The 22,619-nt window shown below is 50.4% G+C and overlaps 5 protein-coding genes across 5 annotated transcripts, besides 1 other annotated feature; 3 read left to right on the forward strand and 2 right to left on the reverse strand.

The window, feature by feature from the left end:
* Positions 1–3,168: 3,168 nt before the first annotated feature.
* CTRU02_212690 (uncharacterized protein) lies at positions 3,169–4,950 on the reverse strand (the record flags this gene model as incomplete). Its single annotated transcript, XM_036723478.1, has 2 exons — positions 3,169–4,617; positions 4,843–4,950. The coding sequence occupies 2 exons, from the start codon at positions 4,948–4,950 to the stop codon at positions 3,169–3,171; spliced, it is 1,557 nt and encodes a 518-aa protein (XP_036584754.1).
* Positions 4,951–9,973: 5,023 nt separating this feature from the next.
* On the forward strand, positions 9,974–11,485 carry CTRU02_212691 (putative drug metabolite transporter superfamily; the record flags this gene model as incomplete). Its single annotated transcript, XM_036723477.2, has 4 exons — positions 9,974–10,243; positions 10,369–10,544; positions 10,669–10,891; positions 11,063–11,485. 4 exons carry the CDS (start codon positions 9,974–9,976, stop codon positions 11,483–11,485), a joined length of 1,092 nt encoding a protein of 363 aa, XP_036584753.2.
* Positions 11,486–12,504: 1,019 nt separating this feature from the next.
* CTRU02_212692 (uncharacterized protein) lies at positions 12,505–13,809 on the forward strand (the record flags this gene model as incomplete). The annotated part of the gene is made up of 1 exon (XM_036723476.1): positions 12,505–13,809. One exon carries the CDS (start codon positions 12,505–12,507, stop codon positions 13,807–13,809), a length of 1,305 nt encoding a protein of 434 aa, XP_036584752.1.
* On the reverse strand, positions 12,616–13,628 carry CTRU02_212693 (uncharacterized protein; the record flags this gene model as incomplete). Its single annotated transcript, XM_070205894.1, has 2 exons — positions 12,616–13,456; positions 13,507–13,628. 2 exons carry the CDS (start codon positions 13,626–13,628, stop codon positions 12,616–12,618), a joined length of 963 nt encoding a protein of 320 aa, XP_070060287.1.
* A 1,318-nt stretch (positions 13,810–15,127) lies between the features above and the next one.
* Positions 15,128–15,846, forward strand: CTRU02_212694 (uncharacterized protein; the record flags this gene model as incomplete). The annotated part of the gene is made up of 2 exons (XM_036723475.1): positions 15,128–15,217; positions 15,277–15,846. The coding sequence occupies 2 exons, from the start codon at positions 15,128–15,130 to the stop codon at positions 15,844–15,846; spliced, it is 660 nt and encodes a 219-aa protein (XP_036584751.1).
* A 4-nt stretch (positions 15,847–15,850) lies between these two features.
* Positions 15,851–15,955: a sequence feature (Protein overlapping with rRNA (CTRU02_212695, KAL0931742.1) was converted to a misc_feature.).
* Between the last annotated feature and the right edge of the window lie 6,664 nt (positions 15,956–22,619).

Below are 22,619 nucleotides of genomic sequence, written 5' to 3' on the forward strand. Positions count from 1 at the left end.
AGTGGTGACAATCCGGGATGCCACGATGGACGGTAGCCCAAAAACCGACGTGGATCAACAAGGGCCAGGGGCGACGCGTAGGTTCTAGGTGGATTTGGGTAGGAGTTCGTTGGACTTGACAGCGGTGAAGAGACGCGGGTGTCAAGTGTGTCTAAAATACTGATCTAAATCGAATCCTGCAAATGGGTGTTGCAAATTCACGATGCTCATTTTTCCGATGGACATTCAAGCAGCGGCAGTTCCCTCTTTATACGTGCAGGGGCAACCGACGAGGCCCTTGTCCTAGGCACCTATTAAAGCAGGCATGGGATGCGACACTCTCAATTGAGCATGGCGGTTCGCAAGGCTGCCCTATGGGAGGGCAGGCAGACGGCAGGCATCGCCGGGGAAAGGACGCAGAGTCCGTTTCCCATCACAGGGGAGTAAGCAAGAGAGGACATGGTGTGGAGGCGGCCTAATGCCGTTGCTGCTCCTTGTTGGGCCAAGAACGAGGCTGAACTTTGACATGCCTGATGAAGATAAAAACCGTCAAAGAAGTAGGGGATGGTTGCTGTAAAGCGGTGTAAACCCTTGCCCGGAGCATATTAGGTAAGTATGCAACACAGAAGATCGCGGCGGCGGGATGTAGCATCCTGATGTATTGATTGGCTGCATTGCGAACACCTTCAACTATGTTTGGTGAGATGGGGTAGGAAAGGGCGGGCCCTTTGGCGGGGTGTTGCACAAGGCAGGCAGAAAGGGAGGCGGAACGATGGCTGTACTGGGGCGACCAGTCATCAATTAATCATAGAGTTAGAATAGCATCAAGAAAGATCAACCAGAGTGTTGAAAAAAGGTCACCAATTGCTCAGCCTCTCCCGCTTGCAGAATGCAAAGGAGTCGAGGGGCTGAGGGTTTGCAGCTGTCCAATGTTTAACGAAGGCCGTACCATCCACCATTAGCAAGTTGCAGACATGCCTATATTAGCAGTCAGCAAAGTGTGGTTCCATGGAGACAATTGGGAACGCTAAGTGGCCGGACGAGCCACACGGCAGAAATGAGCAGCAACAGCGCCTTAAGCCTGCATCCTGCCGACAGCTAAACCATCTCGGGTGACGTGAATGGGTGCTTGCCGCATGTGGCAGGTGACAAAATCCATCTACGAAAGGGGTAATTGGTAGCTCGCCGGATGATGGAGCCTAGGATTTTGCAAGGCGAAGCAATAGCACTGGCGACTTGCTCTGTGCACTGTTTGGCACTGACGTTTACTTTATGGTAGAATGACGCTGACGCGAGGAAACATCTGAATGCCGGACAAAGCTATGCCAGACCGAACTGTTGCTCATCTGGCTTTAGATTGAAAGACCCCAAATAAGGCAATTCAAAGTCTCGAGAGGAAAACGTTCGGACACGGGTGGATGTAGACCGTACCGCCTCTGATTTGCCCAAGTACGACGACCCTGACAGTGGACCGCTAATTATAAGACTGCCCTCGAAAATATTAATCCTACCATCCAACGAAGGATGTCATCTTATGAGCCTTATGCCAGCATCTAGCAAACCACACCCTCGATTGCCGTCCGAAAAGGCAGCTTTTCATCTTACAACCATTTTCGTTTACTTTAGGATACCCCTGTTTCGCCCCAATTCAAAACGACACCGATAAGGTTCCAAACATCAGCTGAACTAATCTCAACTCCTCAACCGTCCCGTGATCAGACGAAGAGAAACAAACTGACAGCATGTATCGAGAGAGTTTCGAACATTTCCCTTCTTCACGACCGGGGGCTCAAAAGTTTAGCATGAACCCATGCAAACTAGCCCCTCCTCCATACATCCTTATGCCGTCTGACTGTACCTGCCTCACTTTGCATTACATCCACCGCGAAAGTGATGACTCCCGTCTGACTGTCAAGATCTGTAGGCTCACGCAATCACTACTAGCGGACCCCCCTAATCCCGAGATACCTCACCGATTCAACAAGCACCCAAAAGCGACTCCTCCCCAGCTTCACCCGTCGATCCATAGCATCACCGACCTTGTAAGTCATTCGTGATGGTGGTGTACACAATCTCCATCCTCCCTTTCTAGACTCTATCGAAACCCGAAAAAGAAACTTCTTCATCACACGACGTCGTGAGCCTACAAGACATCGCCACAGCTTCCCACGCATGTCTCTGCGCCCTCGGTAACCTACATTTTATCAAACTCGCTATTCTTTCTTTCTTTTTTCCAATAACAACTCAAAACCCCATTTAGTAGCAAACTGTCTCGTCTTGGCAGGTGGTTGGTTCCGGCTAGGCCGCAGAAGTGGCTGTCATACGCCCAACCAATCACGCCAAGACTCACCACCCAACAACACCCTAATTAGGAAAAAGTAAGGAACCTGACACCCTGGCAGGCCTAACTTGGTTCAGCTGGCCGCCAAAAAAAAAAAAAAACATTTTCTCCTCCCTTGTAAGACAAGAGCGCCCCCACGACGACTTTATCAAGAGACATACTACAGGACGCTATTTTCCGCCACATACTCATTAACATTCCAATAGTCTCCCTTTCAGCCCTACAGAAACTGGAATGGCCGACAGTTCGGTCCATCCTCGATGGAGACCACGTTGCACACCCATTGCCCTGTAAAGTCAAACTTGACCTCACCTCGTCCGCCGCCCCGATGGAAGCCTCAGTGGTGAGACAACAGCCCATGCCGAGACAGTGACGGCCTCGAGGTTTTAATGAGACAAACTCGGCCATACCCACGACGCCCTGCGTCTTTTTACCAACTCAACTTTCAGACTCACTTGCAAAAGGAATTTCTAGTGAGTGTTGTATGAACGCCGCTTCTGGCGGACTGTCTATTGCTTCCTTATCGCCATGCTGCCGCTGCTGCTGAAGGCGACAGGCAACGTTACGTTATACAGGAATGAAGGGAAAAAGAGAAGGAGAAAAAAAAAAGTAGAAACATATGGTGTGGGTATTACATCTTTTACATGGAGTGATGAGACATGTAATGCTGGCCGTGACATTGTGTGTTATGGACCTTCCTTAGTCCTGTTTGCAACAGATCTCTCCTGCTGCTCTTTTGATGCCCCCGATTCATGTGGAATCTGCACTGTGGGTTCCCAAACCTTCTAACCCAAGACGCTCAAAATATGCTAAACCAAACAAAGGGTGGCAAGCGCCATCCTAGAGAGTTACTCTTCTCCAAAGAGGATACTGGTGTGCTCAGCGCAGAGCTTCTCGAAGTCGAGCCAATAGGCGGTCTTGTTGTCGTTGCTGGTATCTGAAAAAGCACCTCCGTCCGTCTCCCGGATTTCCTTTGGGTACGGGTGCGCGGGGTACCATATCCGGTTGTTAATGGGCTGATCCGTGTAGGCCTCACCGCCCTTGAACCAGATAATGGCAGAGCGGATCAACGAACGGGAATAAGGGAAGAACCACATGCGGGGCCAGAAGGCATCCAGCGCTCCCTTTTCACCGGTAACGTGAAGCAACGGAAACGTCTGCTTTGTGACTATGTTGGCACCAAACTCGGACTTTCGGATCAATTCGTTGACCGTTGAGCCCATGGTCTCGTCGCCAGTAGTGTTGAATATGCGCTTCAGCGACTTCATGCCATCCGCTTGCATGTGTAGGTGCCAGGGCACAAAATCAGAGTTGTGGCGCACGTTTTGAGTGACCTCGAAAGAGTAGAGAGGTCCAATGAACTTGCGCCAATCAACCCATTCATTGTACGCAGCCCACGTCTGGAACATGAGACTCCAGTAGTCCATCGCAATGTGGAAGTTGTAACTGTACTGAGGCTCCAGCTCCGGCACGAAACCGTCTTCCGGGGGCCGCATGACGGGGGCGTCTGGGTTCTCCTCCTTCTGCATGTCAATGCGCTCAAGCTCTTGAAGGCCCCAGATATCGCTCATGTAGAACTGGTCGCTCTCTCTGAACTCGTACTCTGGGTCGTAAACCTCATTGATGAGGTCCAGCGTGGCGCGGAACATAGCACGAACCTCCTTAACCGGACCAATGATGGTACCGCTGTTCAGCCACCTTGGGTGGTTGTAGGCCATATCTCCGCCGTTCGTCGCGGGGCCAAACTCCCGGCCATCCATGTTAGGCACAGGCGGGACGGCCCAGCATGCTGGTCGGCGCCAATCTATCGGCCAGCAGATCTTGTCAGCGCCGAAGAAAATGTGTCGTCCTAAGGGGCCGGCGAGGTTCGCGGCTTTCTCGGGTCCGAGTTGCTGAATAATGCGCTCGTCCTCCATTTCCACAGCCTTGAAGTAGCGCTCAATCAGCACATCGGGGCCAAACTGCAGCAGGACATCGTAACCGTCGATCATCATGAAAAGATCATCGTCAGCAGCCCCGTCAAGATCCTCAAGGTACTTGGTCACGACACGGATCTTGGCCAAGTGAGAAATAGCGGCATCGTTTTCGCCGGTGGCGTTCCATCCTGCAATGACGGGGGCGCCGAATCGATTCACAGTCGACGAAACCAGGGCGCGACAGAACTGCAAATTGGGAGCGCTGGCGGCGATGAGGAAGTGGAAGCGGCCGATACCCGGCGAGCCATCCTTGCCCTTTTTGCTCGAGGGAATAGAATCTTTGCTGCTGGCAACGTTGGGAAGAGAAGACGAGAGGTCGGGCTAGGACAGAAGCGAGCGTCAGTGTCAATCACGGCTGATGTCTCAGGTGTTGGTAGGAAGGAGTTCGGCTGGCGTTTCAGCCCAACTCGGCACGTGGGAACATTCCTCCCTCCAACGAGAGAAAGAAAAGAAAAAAAAACCCTCCAAAAAACCCAAGCCAGTCGCAGACATGTTACGGCGATCAAGGGAAGGACGGAGCTCTGAAGTAACGACAATGAAACTTACCCAGTTCAAGCTTTCCGGAACGGTGGACTGCGAAAATATGAGGAGAAAAACGACGACGATGAACGCGGCCAGCAGAACAAGTCTGCGGCCTTTCAGTGCCATCACCATGGGGCCGAAGCGGGTTTCATTTAGCTGCCGGATTGGCTTGAGATCCAGGGTGGGCGATTTGGAGTGGGCGTGCTCGAAGTGCGGGCAGGTAGAGGTCGTAGATGAGCGTCGAAGCGGCTGCTGCAGCGACGTCGACTGTGTTGACGAGAGTGTAGTTGTGTATTACAAAATTGTGTAACGAACCAAAAGAGCGGACTGTAAAGAGAGCAGAAAATGAAGTGGATGCACTCAGTCGAAAGATGTCGTCGTGAAAGAATGAAGGGGGGCCAGACGGAGATAAAAAGAAGCCGAGAAGCTAGATGTGGCAAGAACTTGGCCGATGGGGAAACTGCTGGCGGACTGCTGTCAAATAATACGCCAATGCCGGATGCCAATACCAATCAATATCCAGGAGAGTGTTTCCAAGAACTTGTCTGTGAGGATCCGCCCCCAGAAAAATCGTTGGTGGTGGTGGTGGTGGTGCTGGTGCTCCCTATTGACCACGGGCTTGTACACTGGGTCGTTGTCTGTCTTGACTTGTCTCGATGTCGCCTAGGCTGTCTTGGACTTCCTTACGTTGCGAAGGTACCTTGTAAGATATGGCCAAGTGTAGACGAATGGAGAGACACAGCTGACTAGTAAGTGTGCAATTGAGCCGCACTTTGTGATTTGACGAGGATTGGTTTTCCTGTAGAGTCTGGGGAAGAAGTGCGGAAGAATGGGAAGTAGCTAAGCTCGACTTAGTGTGGGCCGGATGCGCAAGCTCACTCAGCCATACATGGATTGGACGAAGCAGACAAGATGGATAAAAAAAAAAAGTTACCCAGAATAAAGGGAGGGTGAGCTGGCGAAAAAGGAACGAAGTCGACTTTGTCTTGGAAAAGCAGCAGGCCAAGATAGTAGTCTGTCAGGTGCAGCAAGGAAGGGGGAACAGGGTTTGGAAGGCAAGTTAGGTACTAAGTGGTGGTGTGTCTACCACGTAGGTGCAGGTGAGAGAAGGTGGTCTAGTGGAAAAAGGGGGCCCCCGGGCGGCGCAGCGTGGCGTCGCGGGACGGCGGGACCGGCGGAGAGGAGGCCTACAATGTACTTCACACACACACGCACAAACACTCTCTCTCTGGCGACACGCGGGGCCGGATGGCCTTAGCCCTTCACTGGTTAGCGATTGATATGATGCAAGACGTTGATATGGGTGCAATGACTAGCCGACCCTTTCGGGTACCCAAGGAGGACACGCAAACAAGCGTCTCAGGGTGCGCTGACACGGTATATTTCCATAACAGAACGCGTATGAAAAATAGCCTACTGGGTCCAATTGAAGATCTTAGAATTGGGGGTTTTAGGGGTGCTGTTCTCGAGCGTTCCGCGGTGCTTCGGATGGATTGGGGAGGACAAGCAATTGCTGGCATGGATTGGCATCCTTCCAATGGTCAAGTGTGGACAAAAAGTGGTGAACCCAAGATATCAGGAATGCCGTCTTGTGCCGGCTTGGGAGCTTGGAATAGAGAAAGCAGTGGTTTGCAGCGTGTCCTTTGGCGCCTCGCAGAGTTGTGTGGCCGCTGTTGGCAGCCATGGGAGACCCAGCGGAGCCAAGCCATAGTTGGCCTCCCCCCTTGGCGCCGGTCACTGGCCGCCGCTTACGCAGGGCGGGCTCTGTTCTAAAAGCACACAGTTGGTTCAACGTGACGCTGTCCTACTCAGAGACTGAAGACAACAATTGCAACTGGGGTGCAGTTCTGCTTCTTTGCACTCCGCACAAAGTTCAAGACTATGTCTCGTCATCTATCTGGTGGGAGTGGGTAGGTACGGAGACCGAGAAGAGTAGGCTGTAAATTAGGAGCGGCATAAGTAACTCCACAGGCGTTTCGTTGTGCAAATCTACTTGGGGAACGGACACCTCCAGATAAATCGTGAGGGTTCCGCCGCCTAAAGACCCACTGTCCTGTGCACCTCTTCCCACTCCTACGGCGCAGCAGTACCAGCACCAGGAGCAGCACTACACTCTGGAGATGTTCCAGTCGGTTTTCTACCAGTGACATTTGCCTTTTTAGTTGCATTGCATGTCGTTATTTCCGCCCTGCACTGGCTGGAGCCAGTCGCATTCAATGTCTTGGTGACTTCCCGCCTGTCGGGCCTTGGCACTCCCCTATTTTCTTTGCCTTCTTCCTTGCTTCCTCCCAAGTTCCGCTCCTCCCAAGACTCTCCAAGGGATGGAGGGAGGGAACCAAGCCCCTCGAAAAAAAACCTCTTCGGCGGCTTCGGCTGTTACTTTTACCACACTGTCAAGGGTTTGCAATTAGTATACTATCCCCGTGCGACACACACACCCTATACGATACTAGTAGTAGGCGCATGCGCATCTTTGAGGCGCCTTACTTTTTGGTCAACTAAACTCACCGAGTCTCGAGCTAAGGTGCCATGCTTCCGCCCGTTGGGAAGCATATTATTTTGTACAGTTCCACGAGTTCTCAGCGTCAGTATCCATCGCTCACATTGAAGGTATCCACAGGTGATATATCGGCTGTCCTGGGTGTCTACTTCTTCAATGCTGGTCCATGCTTAGAGCCGCATTTAAATGAGATCAACCAGTGAAAATGACTCTGTTACCTACGCATCCCCTGGCGCTGGGCCGGTCTCCCCCACTGTTCCGTCGGCTCTGCCTTGATGATTCGGCCGTTGACGTTCCTGATGTAAAGTTAGAGTCATGTACTATGTAAGTCGCACCTACGCCAGGAAAATTGCTGGTCCCTGTGTACACTGCCCAGTCAGTACAAGACTGGGAGAGGATGTATTGCTGGTAACGGCGCAATCACGGAGAGAACGTCCACTACGTCTATGTATATTGTGACATGGTAAGGTAGATACTATGTGCTAGTAGGTGTTCCAGAATCGGTACGTACTGTATTATATAATACAACGATAGACACTTCTTTCACGCAGGGTTGGCGGTCAGCGTCAGCTTTGTAGCTATTCCAATCTCTCGATCAACTCCATCCGCTCCAGTCTGGGCGGGTACATCTTTTTCCTTTTCTTCATCGTCATTCATTCCAACCCCGGCTCTCTCATCAACGATTGTGTACGTCGACCCCAGTATCTCCCACTTTCCCAATGCCGCCCTAGCTCATTCTCCCTTATTAACCTGCCCCCGTTTCGTTACAAGTCATGCCCCTCCCTGCCAGCCGGTCGCACCAGGATGAATCAAGGCCCAGGCTTACGCGGCTGCCAAGGGGGCCCCCAAGACAAGCTCAGTTCAGGCGGAGACCAGGGCCTGGCCAGTCCATGAACCCTCCTCCATGAACCCGCTACCACTGCTCCAACAGTCCACTTGCTACCGACTGGATTGCCGCAGCACTCTGTCCCAGACCTGACAGAGGGGCAATTACCATCAGCACCAGCCTTGAGATGATGAGGATACATGATGGCAGTGGCACCGGGCTTTCCAGCATCCAAGGCCGCTGCACATCCTTATCTATTAGAGTCGCGGGGGGGGGGGGACTCGCGGTCAAGTCACTCACCGTACGAGAGTTATTAAGGTAGTTACGGATACCTTACGGGCCTCCCTGAAGTAAAGTGCACGCTCAAATGAGCACAACCAAACGGGCGGCGACCTATCACGGGCGGGTAGCCAATGTACATCACACACACACTAAAGAGTAAAAAAAAGTGCAGGCTGTTGGCATTGGTTTCCTCCAAAGAAGATTGATATCCCTTCCTGGATACGTACGCAAATGAGGGTGGCAGAGCTAGCTCACAACGACGGATAATCGGATACATGAGTACGCATCCAGATTGGAGTAGGCCAACCAAAGGTAAAGGTGCAATCATGCCTGTCCCTTGAGCTTGGTTTTCACCATTCTGAGTCCGTGGCTGGTCTATTGCTATCTTTGCAGGTACTTAGCCTCCCTCTCCACCTAAGTCATTGGAAGTAAGGCAATTCGGATCAGAAGGCAAAAGCTTTCGTAGCTCTGATTCACCACATAGCACCCCCTACCTCAGCTGGCCAAAAAGTCTACAGACCAGGTCCAAAAGGGAACACACGTGCAATTAAATTTGTCCTCGTGGTCAGTAGAATTGGATGGAGGGAAAGAAAAAGTACAAATGGGGTGAGACTGGCTGAAGAAGAGCAACAGCCGTAGCATCAGAGGGAGACAAACCAAGAGGTAATGCCGCCAGCCGAAACGTCATTGATGCCAAGCGCGGAAGCGAGAAAGAAGCCCGTTTGAGTATCTCGGCATCCTCTCGTTCCTCTTCTTGTCCTTCTCCCCCCTCTCCACCACCGAGCAGACCGTGGCCAGCATCCTCGTCCGTCTCCTCTCTTCATCCCACTTATTCCCACCTTATCCTCAGAGCCGTTCTCTGCCCACTCCAGTCCCTTTCTCTCCACACGTTTCCCTTCCATTCAGTTCCTGTCGTTCCCTTCCAATTCTTATTTGTGCCCACCCCCCTGCTCCCAGGCTCTTCCCTCTGCCAGGTTTCGACATTAACATTGGTGCATCGGATTTAGCCACTGCTTTGCAACACCTACAATCCGAAGTCTTGGGTTCATTTGTTCTGGCCCACTGAACAAACGCCCCTTCCACATCGCCTCCTCTCCTGTCACCACCTGCATTTGCAGCCCTCAATCAGCTCTACTTTTCACTCCTTCACCCCCTTCTAACCACCTTCATTCCTTTCCACGTTCTCTACCTCGCTGTTTCGACCTCTTTTTTTTTTCCTTTCCACCTCATTTCACGTGTTTCCGCGCTGCATCCTATCTTTTCATCATTCGTCGCTTTTTAGTCCGACTTTTAGACTCGACAACTTACGCACGCACATTCGCCCAACCCTTCCCAAACTCCCCCACGCTCGGGACCGATCTGCGTCGTGAAACTTGGACAGTCGTCAGCCATTCCCAGCCCCTTATCAGCAACGTTTCTCGTCGGGGCAGACACACAGTCTAAAACAAAAATAACATTTCGATCTTCCGACGAACGACAGACGGTCAACTATTTGACCTTTGCAAGCAACTACAGAAAAGCCGAAAATCAAAAAGAATTCCAGAGCAATGGCCGAACAAAACAGCTTCAAGACTGAGGCTCGACGGAGCGAGGAGGGTCACGGCCTCCTTAACGGCGACGAGAAGCGTGTCGAGGAGAGTTATGATCTTGAGGCCGCCGCTGGCCCTGCTAGTGAACAGCAATCCGACGCCGACAAGAACCGCAACAACAACCCCGTCGAATACACCATCTCACCGAATGTCAAGTTTGCCTGGTTGAGCGCCTACTTCTTCTTTAGCTTGATCCTGACCCTCTACAACAAGCTGGTCCTCGGATTTGTACGTGGTTTCCTCCCCAAATCAACATCCGTCGTGGCACAGCTCCTGCGAGTGAATGCAGGCAAACATGCGACGATGCATGCTATCACAAAGCTTCGCAAAATCAATTACTGACATCTTTCCAGTTCCCCTTCCCGTGGCTTCTGACCTCGATTCACGCCACGTGCGCGAGCTTGGGATGCTATGGTCTGCTTCAAGGTGGCTACTTCACCATGTCCCACTTGGGACGCCGTGAGAACCTCGTCCTGCTCGCGTTCAGTCTGCTTTTTACCACCAACATTGCCGTTTCGAACCTGTCACTGTAAGTAGCCAATTTCCTTCCTGGGCACTTGCCGCGCGGCGCCTCGCGGAGGCTCGCTGGATCCGCCCCTTCCGGAAGCGGAGCCAAGATTTCAAACAAGCATGATGCTAACTCGACTTCGTAGTGCCATGGTGTCGGTAGCCTTCTACCAAGTGCTGCGGACTACGGTCCCGGTCTTTACTGTTCTCATTTATCGCGTCATCTTCGGCCGCACATACGAGAACATGACCTACCTGACACTCGCCCCCATCATGGTCGGTGCTGCCCTCACCACTGTTGGCGAGTATACCTTTACCGATCTTGGATTCCTACTCACTTTCGCGGGCGTCATGCTTGCTGCGGTTAAGGTATGTTATTTTGGTTCTCACCACCCGCCTATCATCCGATTTTTTGAGTTTCCTTGTTACGCAGGGACTGGGTGCTCCAATTGGGCCCGGCAACTCCGCCCTCTGAAACTTCATCCCATATACAGTCCACTTTCAATGCATGAACTGAGGCGCTGAAGAACACATCAACAGACTGTGGCAACCAACCGCATTATGACCGGTCCCCTGGCGCTCCCCGCAATGGAAGTTTTGCTGCGCATGTCGCCTTTTGCGGCGATGCAGTCCTTGGCCTGTGCCATGGCCGCTGGCGAGCTGACCAAGCTCCAGCAAATGGTTTCCGACGGCGAGCTGGGCTTCGCTACTTTCGTCGCCATCGCCGGCAACGGTGTCCTCGCCTTCGCCCTGAATGTTGCCTCTTTCCAAACGAACAAGGTCGCCGGTGCCCTGACCATTAGCGTCTGCGGTAACTTGAAGCAATGCCTTACGGTCCTCCTTGGCATTATTGCTTTCGACAACATCGAAATCCACCTCTTCAACGGCACCGGAATGCTCATGACCATGCTCGGTGCTGCGTGGTACAGCAAGGTTGAGCTCGACCGCAAGAGCCGCAAATAATTCCTCAGTTCAGCGTGCGAGATCTGCGCGGTAGACGCGTGTGTAACGAATATCAATAACGGCCTAAAAGTATAAAGTCGGGCGCCGGAAAAAGCCGAGTCAAGAGGAGGAGGAGGAGAGGACGTGGGCACGGGGCGTCAAGGAGAAATTTTCGATACCATTTCCGTGATTGATAATTTCGACGTCCCACAAGCTTGGGTGGTTGCAAATTGCTGCCGCATCGTCCGAGACTGAAAGGATACAAAAAGGCCGGCTCGAGCCGAGTTGATGAGCCTACTTTAACTTGCTACACTACCGGCCAAAGTCGCCCTCCAGGAAGAGGCTGCTGGAAGTGTACGATGGGAAAGCAACCGGCTACACCAAAATAAAGAAGCATGCATGTACACCCTTGGGGTTCCGCATCACATATATACCCTGGCACGGCGTAAAGGAAATGGGCATTAACATGGATTTTTTTTTCTTCGTCAGTGGTTGGAACTTTTTTTTTTCTTAACCATCTTTATTCTACTGAACCCTTTTCTAGCTCCAGACACCGGTAATAATACAAGCTTACCATTACAAACTCAAGATGCTTTGTGGCGCATGCATGTGTAACTTTTGACCGTACTTACCGCCCATAGCGACAACGATAGGGATATTTCCCAAGTGGGCAACAACGGGTGACAAGTCATCAGCCCCCGCGCGGGGCATGCGGCGCCTGTGTCGGTGGTGGTGTGGTCGGGTAGGATGTCTCCCGTCCCGATCCGGCCCCCCTTCTTTCTCCAATTGTACCCCCGCGTCCAACGGAGGAAAGCTAACTGCTGCAGAGTGCGCTGTAGAGCTGGTGCTGATGGTTGTCATGTGAACCTTCGGCCACCCTCCATCTCGCTCCTGCGCAGGTGCGACGTTGAGGGACTTTATTAAGTCACTCACATTCGGCCCCCTCCTTTCCCCCTCCCCTCTTCGATCTCAATCTAAACGCGATCGAAAAACGAAGATGATGAGGCGTCAACCCAGTCTAGGACATAGGCCACCATAACATGATGGCGACGGCAATTGTATACGCCCATGAACCCGACACGTCGATTCAGACGACGATACCATCAGCATCAAGACCCGACGTGGACGACGAAAAAGTCGGCGGGTTTCTGTTACGATGCGGCCTGCGTCGCTCCGCCATCGCCCGCGCGCACGAATTCGCAGTCACAAGGTTCCCCGGGCATGAAGTCGTCGCGGCGCCTTTTCAGGGATACTGTTCTTACACGCTCCTGCTCCTCGCCAGACCCCCTGACGCGCGACGGCGGGATTCGGGATGCGAAGTGGAGAGGAAGAGCAGTCGCAGTACCGGAAGTGTTGATGAGACCTGCAGCTGGGAAGCTTGCCAAGATTGGAGGTTGGTGCAATTTAGGCCTAGGCGGCATGGTATTGACGTCGGCGTCTGCGCGGAGGCGAGGAAGATTCTGCTTGCGCTCGGTGTTGTTCCCGAAGTCGAGGATCTGGGGATGTTGACAGGGTTGGAGATGGCCGATGGCGGGAAGGGAGAGCTGTGTGGGTATGCTATTGAGAGGGTTGACGGTGTTTCGTTGACGGATCTGAGGAAGGTAGGTGCCTTCGATGTGGCGCAGAGGAGGATGGAGGTTGTGCGGGATCTGGCGAAAGTGTTTGCGGAGACGTGGAAAGGGAGACGGGACGGGGAGGCTGTTGTCAGGGGCAAAGTCGGCGGGAGCTTGAGGTGGAGGTTGGAGATTATGGTGGAGGGGCTGCCGAGAGAGTTTAGAGCTGTTGCGAGGAGAGTGGCGGGGGAATTGGAGGGGATTGAGAGATTGCCTTGGGTTATCACTCATGGGGATCTCGTGCCCGACAATATCATGGTTCGCACCGAGGGAGTTCAGGCTGGGGGTTTGGTCGGGCTTATTGACTGGGCTGAGGCAGAGTGGTTGCCTTTCGGGGTCGGCTTGTACGGCCTTGAAGAGGTTCTCGGAGAAGATGTCCCTGTTGACGACGGCTACGCGGCGGAAAGCAGTAGTAGGTTTGAGTATTACCCGGAGGCGGAGTATTTGAGAGCACTCTTCTGGGAGGCAGTCGGGACGGTGGTGAAGAATGAAGAGATCGTTAGGAAAGCGAAATCAGCGCAGGTTCTTGGAGTGCTGCTGTGGAGGGGCATCGCATTCGATGATGGAGCTTTGGGGAGGGTTGTTGAGAGTGAGAGAGACTGGTGGGATGTTCAGCGGTTGAGAGCCTGGTTGTTTGATAGGAGGGGTTTGGGCATCGTGCCGCCGAGCGAGCGATGGTGGGAGAAGGTCTGGAGGGATGTTTGGGGATGGATTGGGCGGTGTGTCAAGTGAGTGGTGAGATGTTCTCGTGTGTGTATTTGTGGTGTTGGTGAAACAGTAAGGAGAAGAGTGTTGTACTTCCACATGAGGGGCAACTCTAGCACATACAGGTTGGACTCGGTTGAGCTTAGATCTTTAGCATCTTTTCGCCGGATAGTACTATAGTGATTTTGTATCTTGTCATCTAGCCAGTAAAGGCTTGTCAGTCTCTAATCCAAGACGGTACCTTTTCAAGAGTGTCCATCTTCTTTCATCTAGACAGCAAAAGCACTTAGCTATCGTCGGTTCTGTGGCAGAAGAAGTGATTTCTAAAGGTACGGTATCGTGACTTGAAGGCTCACTTTTCTAGCATAATTTGTGATTGTTTTGGAAGGCATAAGCAAGATGAACACGTAAGATAGAAACACCGTTCACGAAGCCTTCGCCTCTTTAGAACTCTGGTAGTGACTGATGAGGAAGGATATCAAAAGCAGTGTAGCAGCCTGCCGCCGGTAGCTGCTGTACACTCTTAAGTCTCTCCCAGACGAGTGTGAGGGTAAGCAAATATGACTGCCTGCTTGCTCTGCGTACTTCAAATCGCCAGTGAATCCCCGTATATGGAGCTTGAGCTACCAGGTGAGGTGTCATTGATGTTTTGATCGTTGCGATCAACAGCCAAGGTTTCAGTGAGGTCGAAGTCTTTCAGAAGTCTTTGTCATTCATAGTAACTTTGGTACACGGATACAGGTGTCAATGATACACACAGCTCTAGTTGTCAACGATTCATGGGAGACACACATTACATCATCTGATTTTGAACCAGGCAGTCAGGGGATATCGTTGCGCTGTGCGGACATCACATCTCTTTTTAGTCACTACTGACGATAATTTGACCTAAACTCCCTGCAAGAGGAGTGCGATAGACACCTACGCTTCTTGTGGATATATATAGGCTTGAAGCTTAACGTGCCGGTTCGGCACCGGGCTGACCGGACTGTGCGACCGACTCGGATGCACCAGGGGCTAGTATCACCCGACGTTCTAAATGCACTGTGTAACAAACCGGTAACGAGATTAACAGTACCGTTAGAACTTTATTGAGCAAAGTAGTATGTTTGATTGGGTGATATTGACCTTATATCGAAAGTTTTACGGATCGGGAGCATATCACTAATCACGCTTCCGACTATCGCGTCCGACATACCACTCGGGCGACAGGAATGATAGCTGCTTTTCCATGCCCACTAGCAAATAAGACCGGCTTTTTTTATATAACTGCCACCTGGGTGCGTATCAAATTGTTGAAATCTGACTGTGCATAAGACACTAGGTTTCGAACAACGTTTTCTGGATGAGTTGCCGAAATCAGATTATAAGCAGAAGTCATGGAGTCTCTCCTTTTGGACGGCTTTCCTCCGGAACTTTTCCAGAGTGTTTAGAGGTATATTTGAATCTTCAGCTTAATCAGAAAAGATATGGCTCACTCTAACGGCACTGAAGTATCTTGACAAACCCGCTTTCCTCAACCTACGTTTGACCAACCGTACCTTCTCTACTCTATGCCGCCGCCACGTTGTTCACCTCGTCGCAGAAGAGATGACGGCCAAGCGAGGCATCATATGGAACACAGGATCATACATACATAATGCTTCCAAAAAGGGCCTCCATGAGATCATGTCATTACTTCTGTCACTCAAGGTACCCGTAAACGAAGTTGACATGTATGGAGAGACGGCGCTTCACGTGGCAGCGCGCAGCGGCTGTGAGACTTGTATACGGAGTTTGTTCCATGCTGGCGCAGATATCGATGTACAGAGCCGACAAGAATGGACACCTCTCATGCTCGCCGCAAGATACGGGCATGTCGAGGCTGTTGTTGAGCTGATTCGTGACGGGGCTTCACTGAACCAGCGTGGGTTTCATGGATGGACGGCACTTCACGTTGCTGGGCAGCACGGGCACCAAGAAGTTCGAAACCTACTCATCGAAGCAGGTTCAAGTGTAGAAGTTAAGGACAATGACGGCGCTAAGGCTGGCACTGAGGCTAGCTTTGCTCGTTGTTGGGGCTGAGCTGTCACTGTGACCGAAAGTTTCGCAATATAATACTCTTCATCAAGCTCAACACTACCACATACGACCATACCCACTGGAAAACTCGGGATCCCGTCCGCTCTCCCATAGATAAGCCAGTGAGGGTTGGATTAGTAGTTGGGTCGGTGACGACCAGCGAATACCCGGTGTTGTATGTTCTTGATTTTTGGTCGTCTCCTTTTTAGTGGCACTTTTTTTTGCCCTGACCCCAGACGAAATGGTTGGCTCCTTACTGAGGTAAACTGGAGCGATACTGCTCACTGAGACCGCTTTAACACTAACTCTACTTGTTGATGAGTTTGCATTGACACGTGTAGAGCGTGGACAAGACCTTCTCGCAGACGTGGTGCAGGTAGAACGTTGCTGGATTCTGATTCCACTTCAAACGCAGCTTTGATATGCCCGATGAAGGCATCTATCCTGACACCAGAATCTTATGAATTTCACCCTGAAGAGGCTTCCATATTCTGTCTGATCACATAGGCTATTGCCGAGCTAGCCAAATCATCCTAGGAAAGCAGATGTCAGCTTGCCTTTTTCTCTCCACGATATTCTTCATTGCATGCGAACGCAACGGCGTCAGGGAGCTAATTCGGATAGCCGAGGACAGCCATACACCGAAATCGAGGCGGCATATTCTCAAATTTTTAAATTGATGGGCAATGACCAGTCAGGCTACTGAAGTGTCCGTTGGTCCAAATGCCCGCAGCTGCGGAAAGATAGGCTGATCCCTGCTCTGCAAGTAATATGCCCCAAGTCTGATCGGTATTTCACGCCCCGACATGACGTGTATTCTTAGTCTGGATGGATTCCTCGGCTCAACCTTTTGCTTCATGAGACTCCTACCTACATAGATCTCATCCCTCTAGATTCTGCCAGGTCTGGCCAACCAAAACATTCAGACCGCCAGTCCCCTTTTAGAATGCTAGGCTTGCCATGGGTAACGGAAACCGCCACTTTCAGGCCCTTTGAAAGACGTCCAAGGTTTGACATGCAGATTAATGATTGTAAACCAGGACAGGGTGGGCTGTTTGCCCAAAGAACTCGCAAGGCCTACCACAAGCACACTGCATCTGGCCCGCGCTTGCGGGGATTCAGGCGGCGGCAAGTAATGTGATATGTGACATGTTGGGTCCACAGCCTCTGCCAATCTCACTTCTTTAGCTAGCTGAGAAGTGATGAATAGAGGGGCTTACTGGTTTGGAAAGGCAAGATAAACCAAGCTGCCATTAGAAACCGAAATGCACCACAGGAGAAAGTGCATTTCTCCTTGGCATAAGAGAAAATCCCCGCAGTTTGTCGAGGACTCATGGCTGTCATAAGTCATACCGCAGATTGGAGATTTTTCCTTTGGGCAATTCAGTGTAGAACTTAAGAACACTCATTCTCGCTAGAAGGACGAATCGTAGGCCTGTTGCCCGCGCCCGCAACCCCGCCGAACCATTGAATGAGTTGTGTTGGCATTGATGCAACAGGGGTTCTGCGCAGGTTTGACAGCTAGGGTTGCTTTTGTGAACGCCACAATGTTGGACATTGCAGAATCTCATAAGACCTTAGTAGGCAGATCCTGCAGTTTTTCGCAGATTTGGTATAGAACTACGGTAAGTGACCCAATCAGAGAATATTGCCGCCACTGCGGGCAAGTCTTTTCAGCCTCATAAATATATCCTCGGAACGCCTCCGAGAACCATCAATCATTCCATTCCCTAGCTTATTACTCAAACCTCGATTCCTACCGCACAAGGAAGAAGGACGTCAATATCATTATGGCCTCGTAAACGTCGCAGCTGAATTTCAAAAGCATTTTTTCCGATTCAAGCCTTGTTGAGGATGCAATAACCTTCAAATTTGAGGCCTCCATACAGAACAGAATACTTTGGTCAACTAGATTGCTCTCTACAGAGACTTTCTTGAGAAGAAGAAGAAGAAGAAGAAGAAGAAGAAGAAGAAGAAGAAGAAGAAGAAGAAGAAGAAGAAGAAGAAGAAGAAGAAGAAGAAGAAGAAGAAGAAGACATGCTTGTCTGCTCAAATAGAAGCGTGGCATCCCAATCGGTTGTGAGCATATCCTAGACTACCTCCTCCCATCTTTATCTGCCTGAAAACCCCGTATCTCTGTGGCCAGTAACTGCCAGACATGTAATTGATTACTAGTTGGTGAAGGATGCGATACTGAGACTACCCTGGAATACTAAGGCCAAAAGGCAGTGACATATATAGGGGTCACTACATAGCCAACTTTCTAATATGGTCGTACAGAACAATTGCGAATCAATGCTAAGTCGGCTGCAATCATATATCAACAGCCCGCATGATTGCAGTGTGGCTTTCGTTGCCACAACCGCCAATTCGGACGAGAGAAGACAGATCCGGATGAACGATGCAAAGAAAAGGATTCTAGCATGCAATGATGTAATTTCCTGGAGCGATATGACGGCGGCTCGCCAGGACCTAACTGAGCATGACATGCCATTAGAGCAAGCATCCCTTCACAACCTAATCAAGAAAAGCTGAACTTAATGCTAACTTTATCTCTCGATAATTTAGTCTGTTTGGTGTCTGGTGTCCGTTGTTCCAACAGGACAAACCCAGGTTAAAATGCTTTGAGGGGTCAGGAGAAGGCGGCATCCTCGCCTTGTGCGATCCGATTCTCCAAACTTTAAGTGTCCAAGACATTGCCAGTGACACCAGCGAGGTCCCTGAAGTCATATGGCAAATTCCATGGCGTTATCACCTATGGAGCAAATGCTGGAGTGCGGACCGAAAGTCACGCGAAGAGGAGAGCGGCTTAAGCACTTCTCAAAGTGGTTCTGAGAACGCCAAAAATAATGACAAGGTATTTATATCTGATAACCAAGAACTGCGCAACATTGGACATGGTGTTGTTCACGACAAATCATCCCAGAGAAACACATCAAGTCGTTACTTCTCACCATCTGATAACTTGGCTGCAAAACAATCGTTGCCACATGGGGGAATTCAGAATAGAAAGAGAAAGACGGATAACCAGGATCGAGAGGATGATGATGATAATCCGGAAGAGCCCAGCTACCCCATAAAAAAACAAAAGGTCAAGAAAGAAAGTGAGAAAACATGGCTTTGTCCATACTTCTTTACATGCCCACATCCTTTCAAGTCTTGCCTGCCTCGGACTTCATTCAGGTCGTTATCGGACTTGAGGTAAGTCGACGCCCAGCTCTCTATCTTCTATGGCGCATTACGGTCGAGTTAAGCACTATAAACAGGCAACATTTGGGCAGGAAACATCGATCTGAAACTCAATCAAGCGGTACTCGACACGTTTGGCGCGAGCTACTCATGTCTGAAGAGCAATGGGAGCTAATTTGCGACGAGCCAGAAGAATTTAGCAGAACAAAACCCAAGAACAATTCCGAGGCATTTTTAAGAAAGAGCTTGGACCGTTTCAAAAGAGTATGGCATATCCTGTTTCCAGGGACAAGATTTGTCCTCCAGTCACCCTGTGAGTCTCCCCCTTTCTTGACATAATCTCCAACCGTTAGATCAACGAAGAACCGTGGTCGCCAAAGTTCTAATAATTGTCTAGTTTGCGAAGATATTTCTTCTTCACAAATCAAAGAGATATTGCTGGAAGAAATTCTAGATGCCAGAGCAAGACAGGCTCTTGACCGTGGCGAAATATGTGCCATTGACGACTTCCGAGCCGGCAGGGACCTTTGTAGTGAGATGATACAACGGGCACTATCTATTGGCGCTCTCTTACCCTCCGGTGCGAGGGAACGGACACCGGTAGCGGACCTCTCGTCACGGCCTCCCCCCTTAGTGCTTTCCATTCCTCGAGGCAACGCCGAGTCTGAAAGCTTAGCATCTGGACAAACATCACCATCCCTAACTGCGGTCAAGGTAAGCGCTGGTACGACACAGTCACCAGATCTATTTGAGAACCTGAATTGCTGGAGAAATGCTGCTATGCAAGCTGGATACCCGTCTTCTGTGGAGTCAGATAGGAGCCCAATGTCGCGGCCACAAGACCTCTGGAGTTCCTCTTCCAGCTCTCGGCGGAGAGGCCCAGAAAAAGATGGGCTGCTTTCATTGAGGAGAAATCCATCTGGAGAAAAGCCGCCGGGAACAGCAATGTGGGTTCCGTCTCTGAGTCTTACATCAAATCGACCAAAACCTCGGTCTGATCTACTTGAGACGCCAGAGTGTGATATGGTACAAACGACGCAACAGCACTCAGCATTGATCTACACTGCATCTGGGTCAGCAACAAAACTTAGCGGAGCGTCCACTAATGCGCATTCAAGTGCGGAGACCGAGGCCCAGAGACGAAAGGCAACACAGAGCGGTACTTCTTCGCAAGACGGTACCTTCGACTGGGCGTCACCGTTATCCGCTTGGACGTCGGAGTCAACCAGGGCGCCTGATTCTGTACCCCAGGATCATCTTAGCCAAGTAGCAGTGCCCTCAGACTTCGCAATGCTGAACACAGTTACCTGGCAGGATTTCCCCACTTCCGATTTCTATCCAAACTGGGATGGAAGTGGCTTTGATTCAACTACGTTGTTGATGAATCGCTGCGATTTTCAAGCACAAGAGGAAGATAAAGGTGACTCGACTTCTGGAAAGGAATTCCCATAGCTCTGGTGATTATCTGTATGTTATAAGGAGGTTCTTGGCGCCATAGTTATAAAAAGCTCCTTGAGCATGAAGCTGCTGGCTCTCATCCCAGTTACGTCTAGCAATTTCCCCCTGGAGCCCTACTGACTGAAATCAAGTTGATCGCTTTATTTGGATGAGAATTTGGATGGAAAAAAATCATACACCATCACCGAAACACCCTATATGCCCAATTCGTTACAATTCTCACTAAATATCACTATGAGTCCGTACAGGTTATGCTTGCTATCGTTATTTCCCCCCCTTTCTTTAATCTAGTTGTGACGATGGGACGTCTATGCTTGGTACACGCCACGATGAGACGATGTTAGGAGAAGGGACCGCCTGGGCATATACAGCTGGCCTCTGCCATTTAGGGGATGTATTTGACCCGAAGAATCAGTACGCATTCTCGGCTAGCTATGTTATGCCTGTTATGTTCGTCAAAGATGGCAAATGCGATCTAGTAACCTCTTTAAGATAAACAATGAGGAAAACCAATATGCACAAGAGTATGCTAGGGTTCGTGCTTAATCTACCTAGTTGATGTATCTTCGCTGTACTCCAAGACATCCAATTAACTCACCTAAGCTTTTGCCCGAGAACCCTGTCAATATTTATATAAAAAAAAAAAGATATTGATAAAGATGATCCTACTTTGACGCATGTAATATCTTCTTATAAAAAGCTTTACACTTGATCGAGAACATCTCGAAGACAAGGGGAAGAGGACAAAACACATAGACGAAAAGAAGGGCGGGAGTGCTGACCTTGACAGTCTCAACACACCATCTCACTTCTTGTAGCATTCCAGACGACGAGGGCCTCATGTATAGAAGAGCGATTCACTATGGATGATAAGATATTCATCAGAGGTGTAAAATTGGTTTTTACCACGGGAGAAGCTCCAGTTCAGGGCATCATAAAGAGGTCTTCGGGTGAAGCGCGTTTTACTCGGCAAGAAGAGTGACAGAGGCTGATATAACAAGTATATGTAATAGCAGTTTACAGACACGCGTAGGTTATACAATCCCGCATTTGCAATTACAGCCTAACACCATCTACGCTAGTTGGCCATCTCTTTAAGAAGTGCAGTTTCCTCATTGAAATTGGTTCATCAGAAGATGAATTTGGAAAGAAGGCTGAGCACCACCGTCGGCGACAACGACTTTCTAAGCCAAGCCACTGATGGCGAGACTCAACAAGTACGGAGCCACGCCTCCGAGCGTACCGTGAGAAAGGCTGTTTAGGTCGTCACAGTCCGTCACCAGCCGATCTCCACGAAGGGATGTCATGGTTGAATAAGGAGGGACAGCGATGCGAAGACGGGATCGGCGATGTTCCTGCCAAGACGTACTGTAGCCGAAGATAATCAGGAACGACCGGAGAAAGGAGAAATAGTACGGTGAAAGCGGGGTGAAGTAGCGGCGATCAGCTCATCATGTCTCTCGGCAACGGTGGTAGGCTTTCTGGTGTAACGAATGTATCTCGGCTGGACTGCCAGAAGTATTTGTGGAGCTAGTAGAGATTCAAGTAGTGGGGCAAATGTCGAACAATGGAGAACAACTGAATCACTGAGTAGCGTCATAGGCCCTGGTTAGGAGCGGTTGACCGCCGAGGTTGATGAAGACCCACATGTAGTCGCCCGGGACTCGCACGTTGGCCTCCTAGAGACTTTCTCTAAGTACCTTAAGAATAGACCTAGGTCTTTTTATATTAAGAAAAGAAGGAGATGGAGCAAGTTCAAGCAGTCAAGAACGCCGAGATGTGGAAAATACCTTGGAATGAGACCTTGGATGTTGGCGATAGTTGGTTCAGCGGGTGATGCTGCTGCAAGGGTTTCGAGGGCATAAATCCTTAAGTAAGGAAAATCTAGCCGTAAAAGCAAATAAGAATGAGGATGAGGCCTGTTGTGTGATTCTGTTGTTTCCTTGTCAAGCTTGTCACCTCCTTTCTAGTGCTTTCTTAGCCATGTTCTGACTGCTATCAGCCAGCTTATGTGATGAAGCTTTGGTGAGGGATTTTCCAAATCGCGTTATTGAAGCTTCCAAGCAACCAAGAGGAAGCTAATAGGAAGCGTGTTGATTATGACGCAAGGCAAGTATGAAATGCCATCC

Source organism: Colletotrichum truncatum, assembly GCF_014235925.2.
Source record: "Colletotrichum truncatum strain CMES1059 chromosome Unknown Contig_0009, whole genome shotgun sequence".
Classification (NCBI taxonomy): Eukaryota; Fungi; Ascomycota; class Sordariomycetes; order Glomerellales; family Glomerellaceae; genus Colletotrichum; species Colletotrichum truncatum.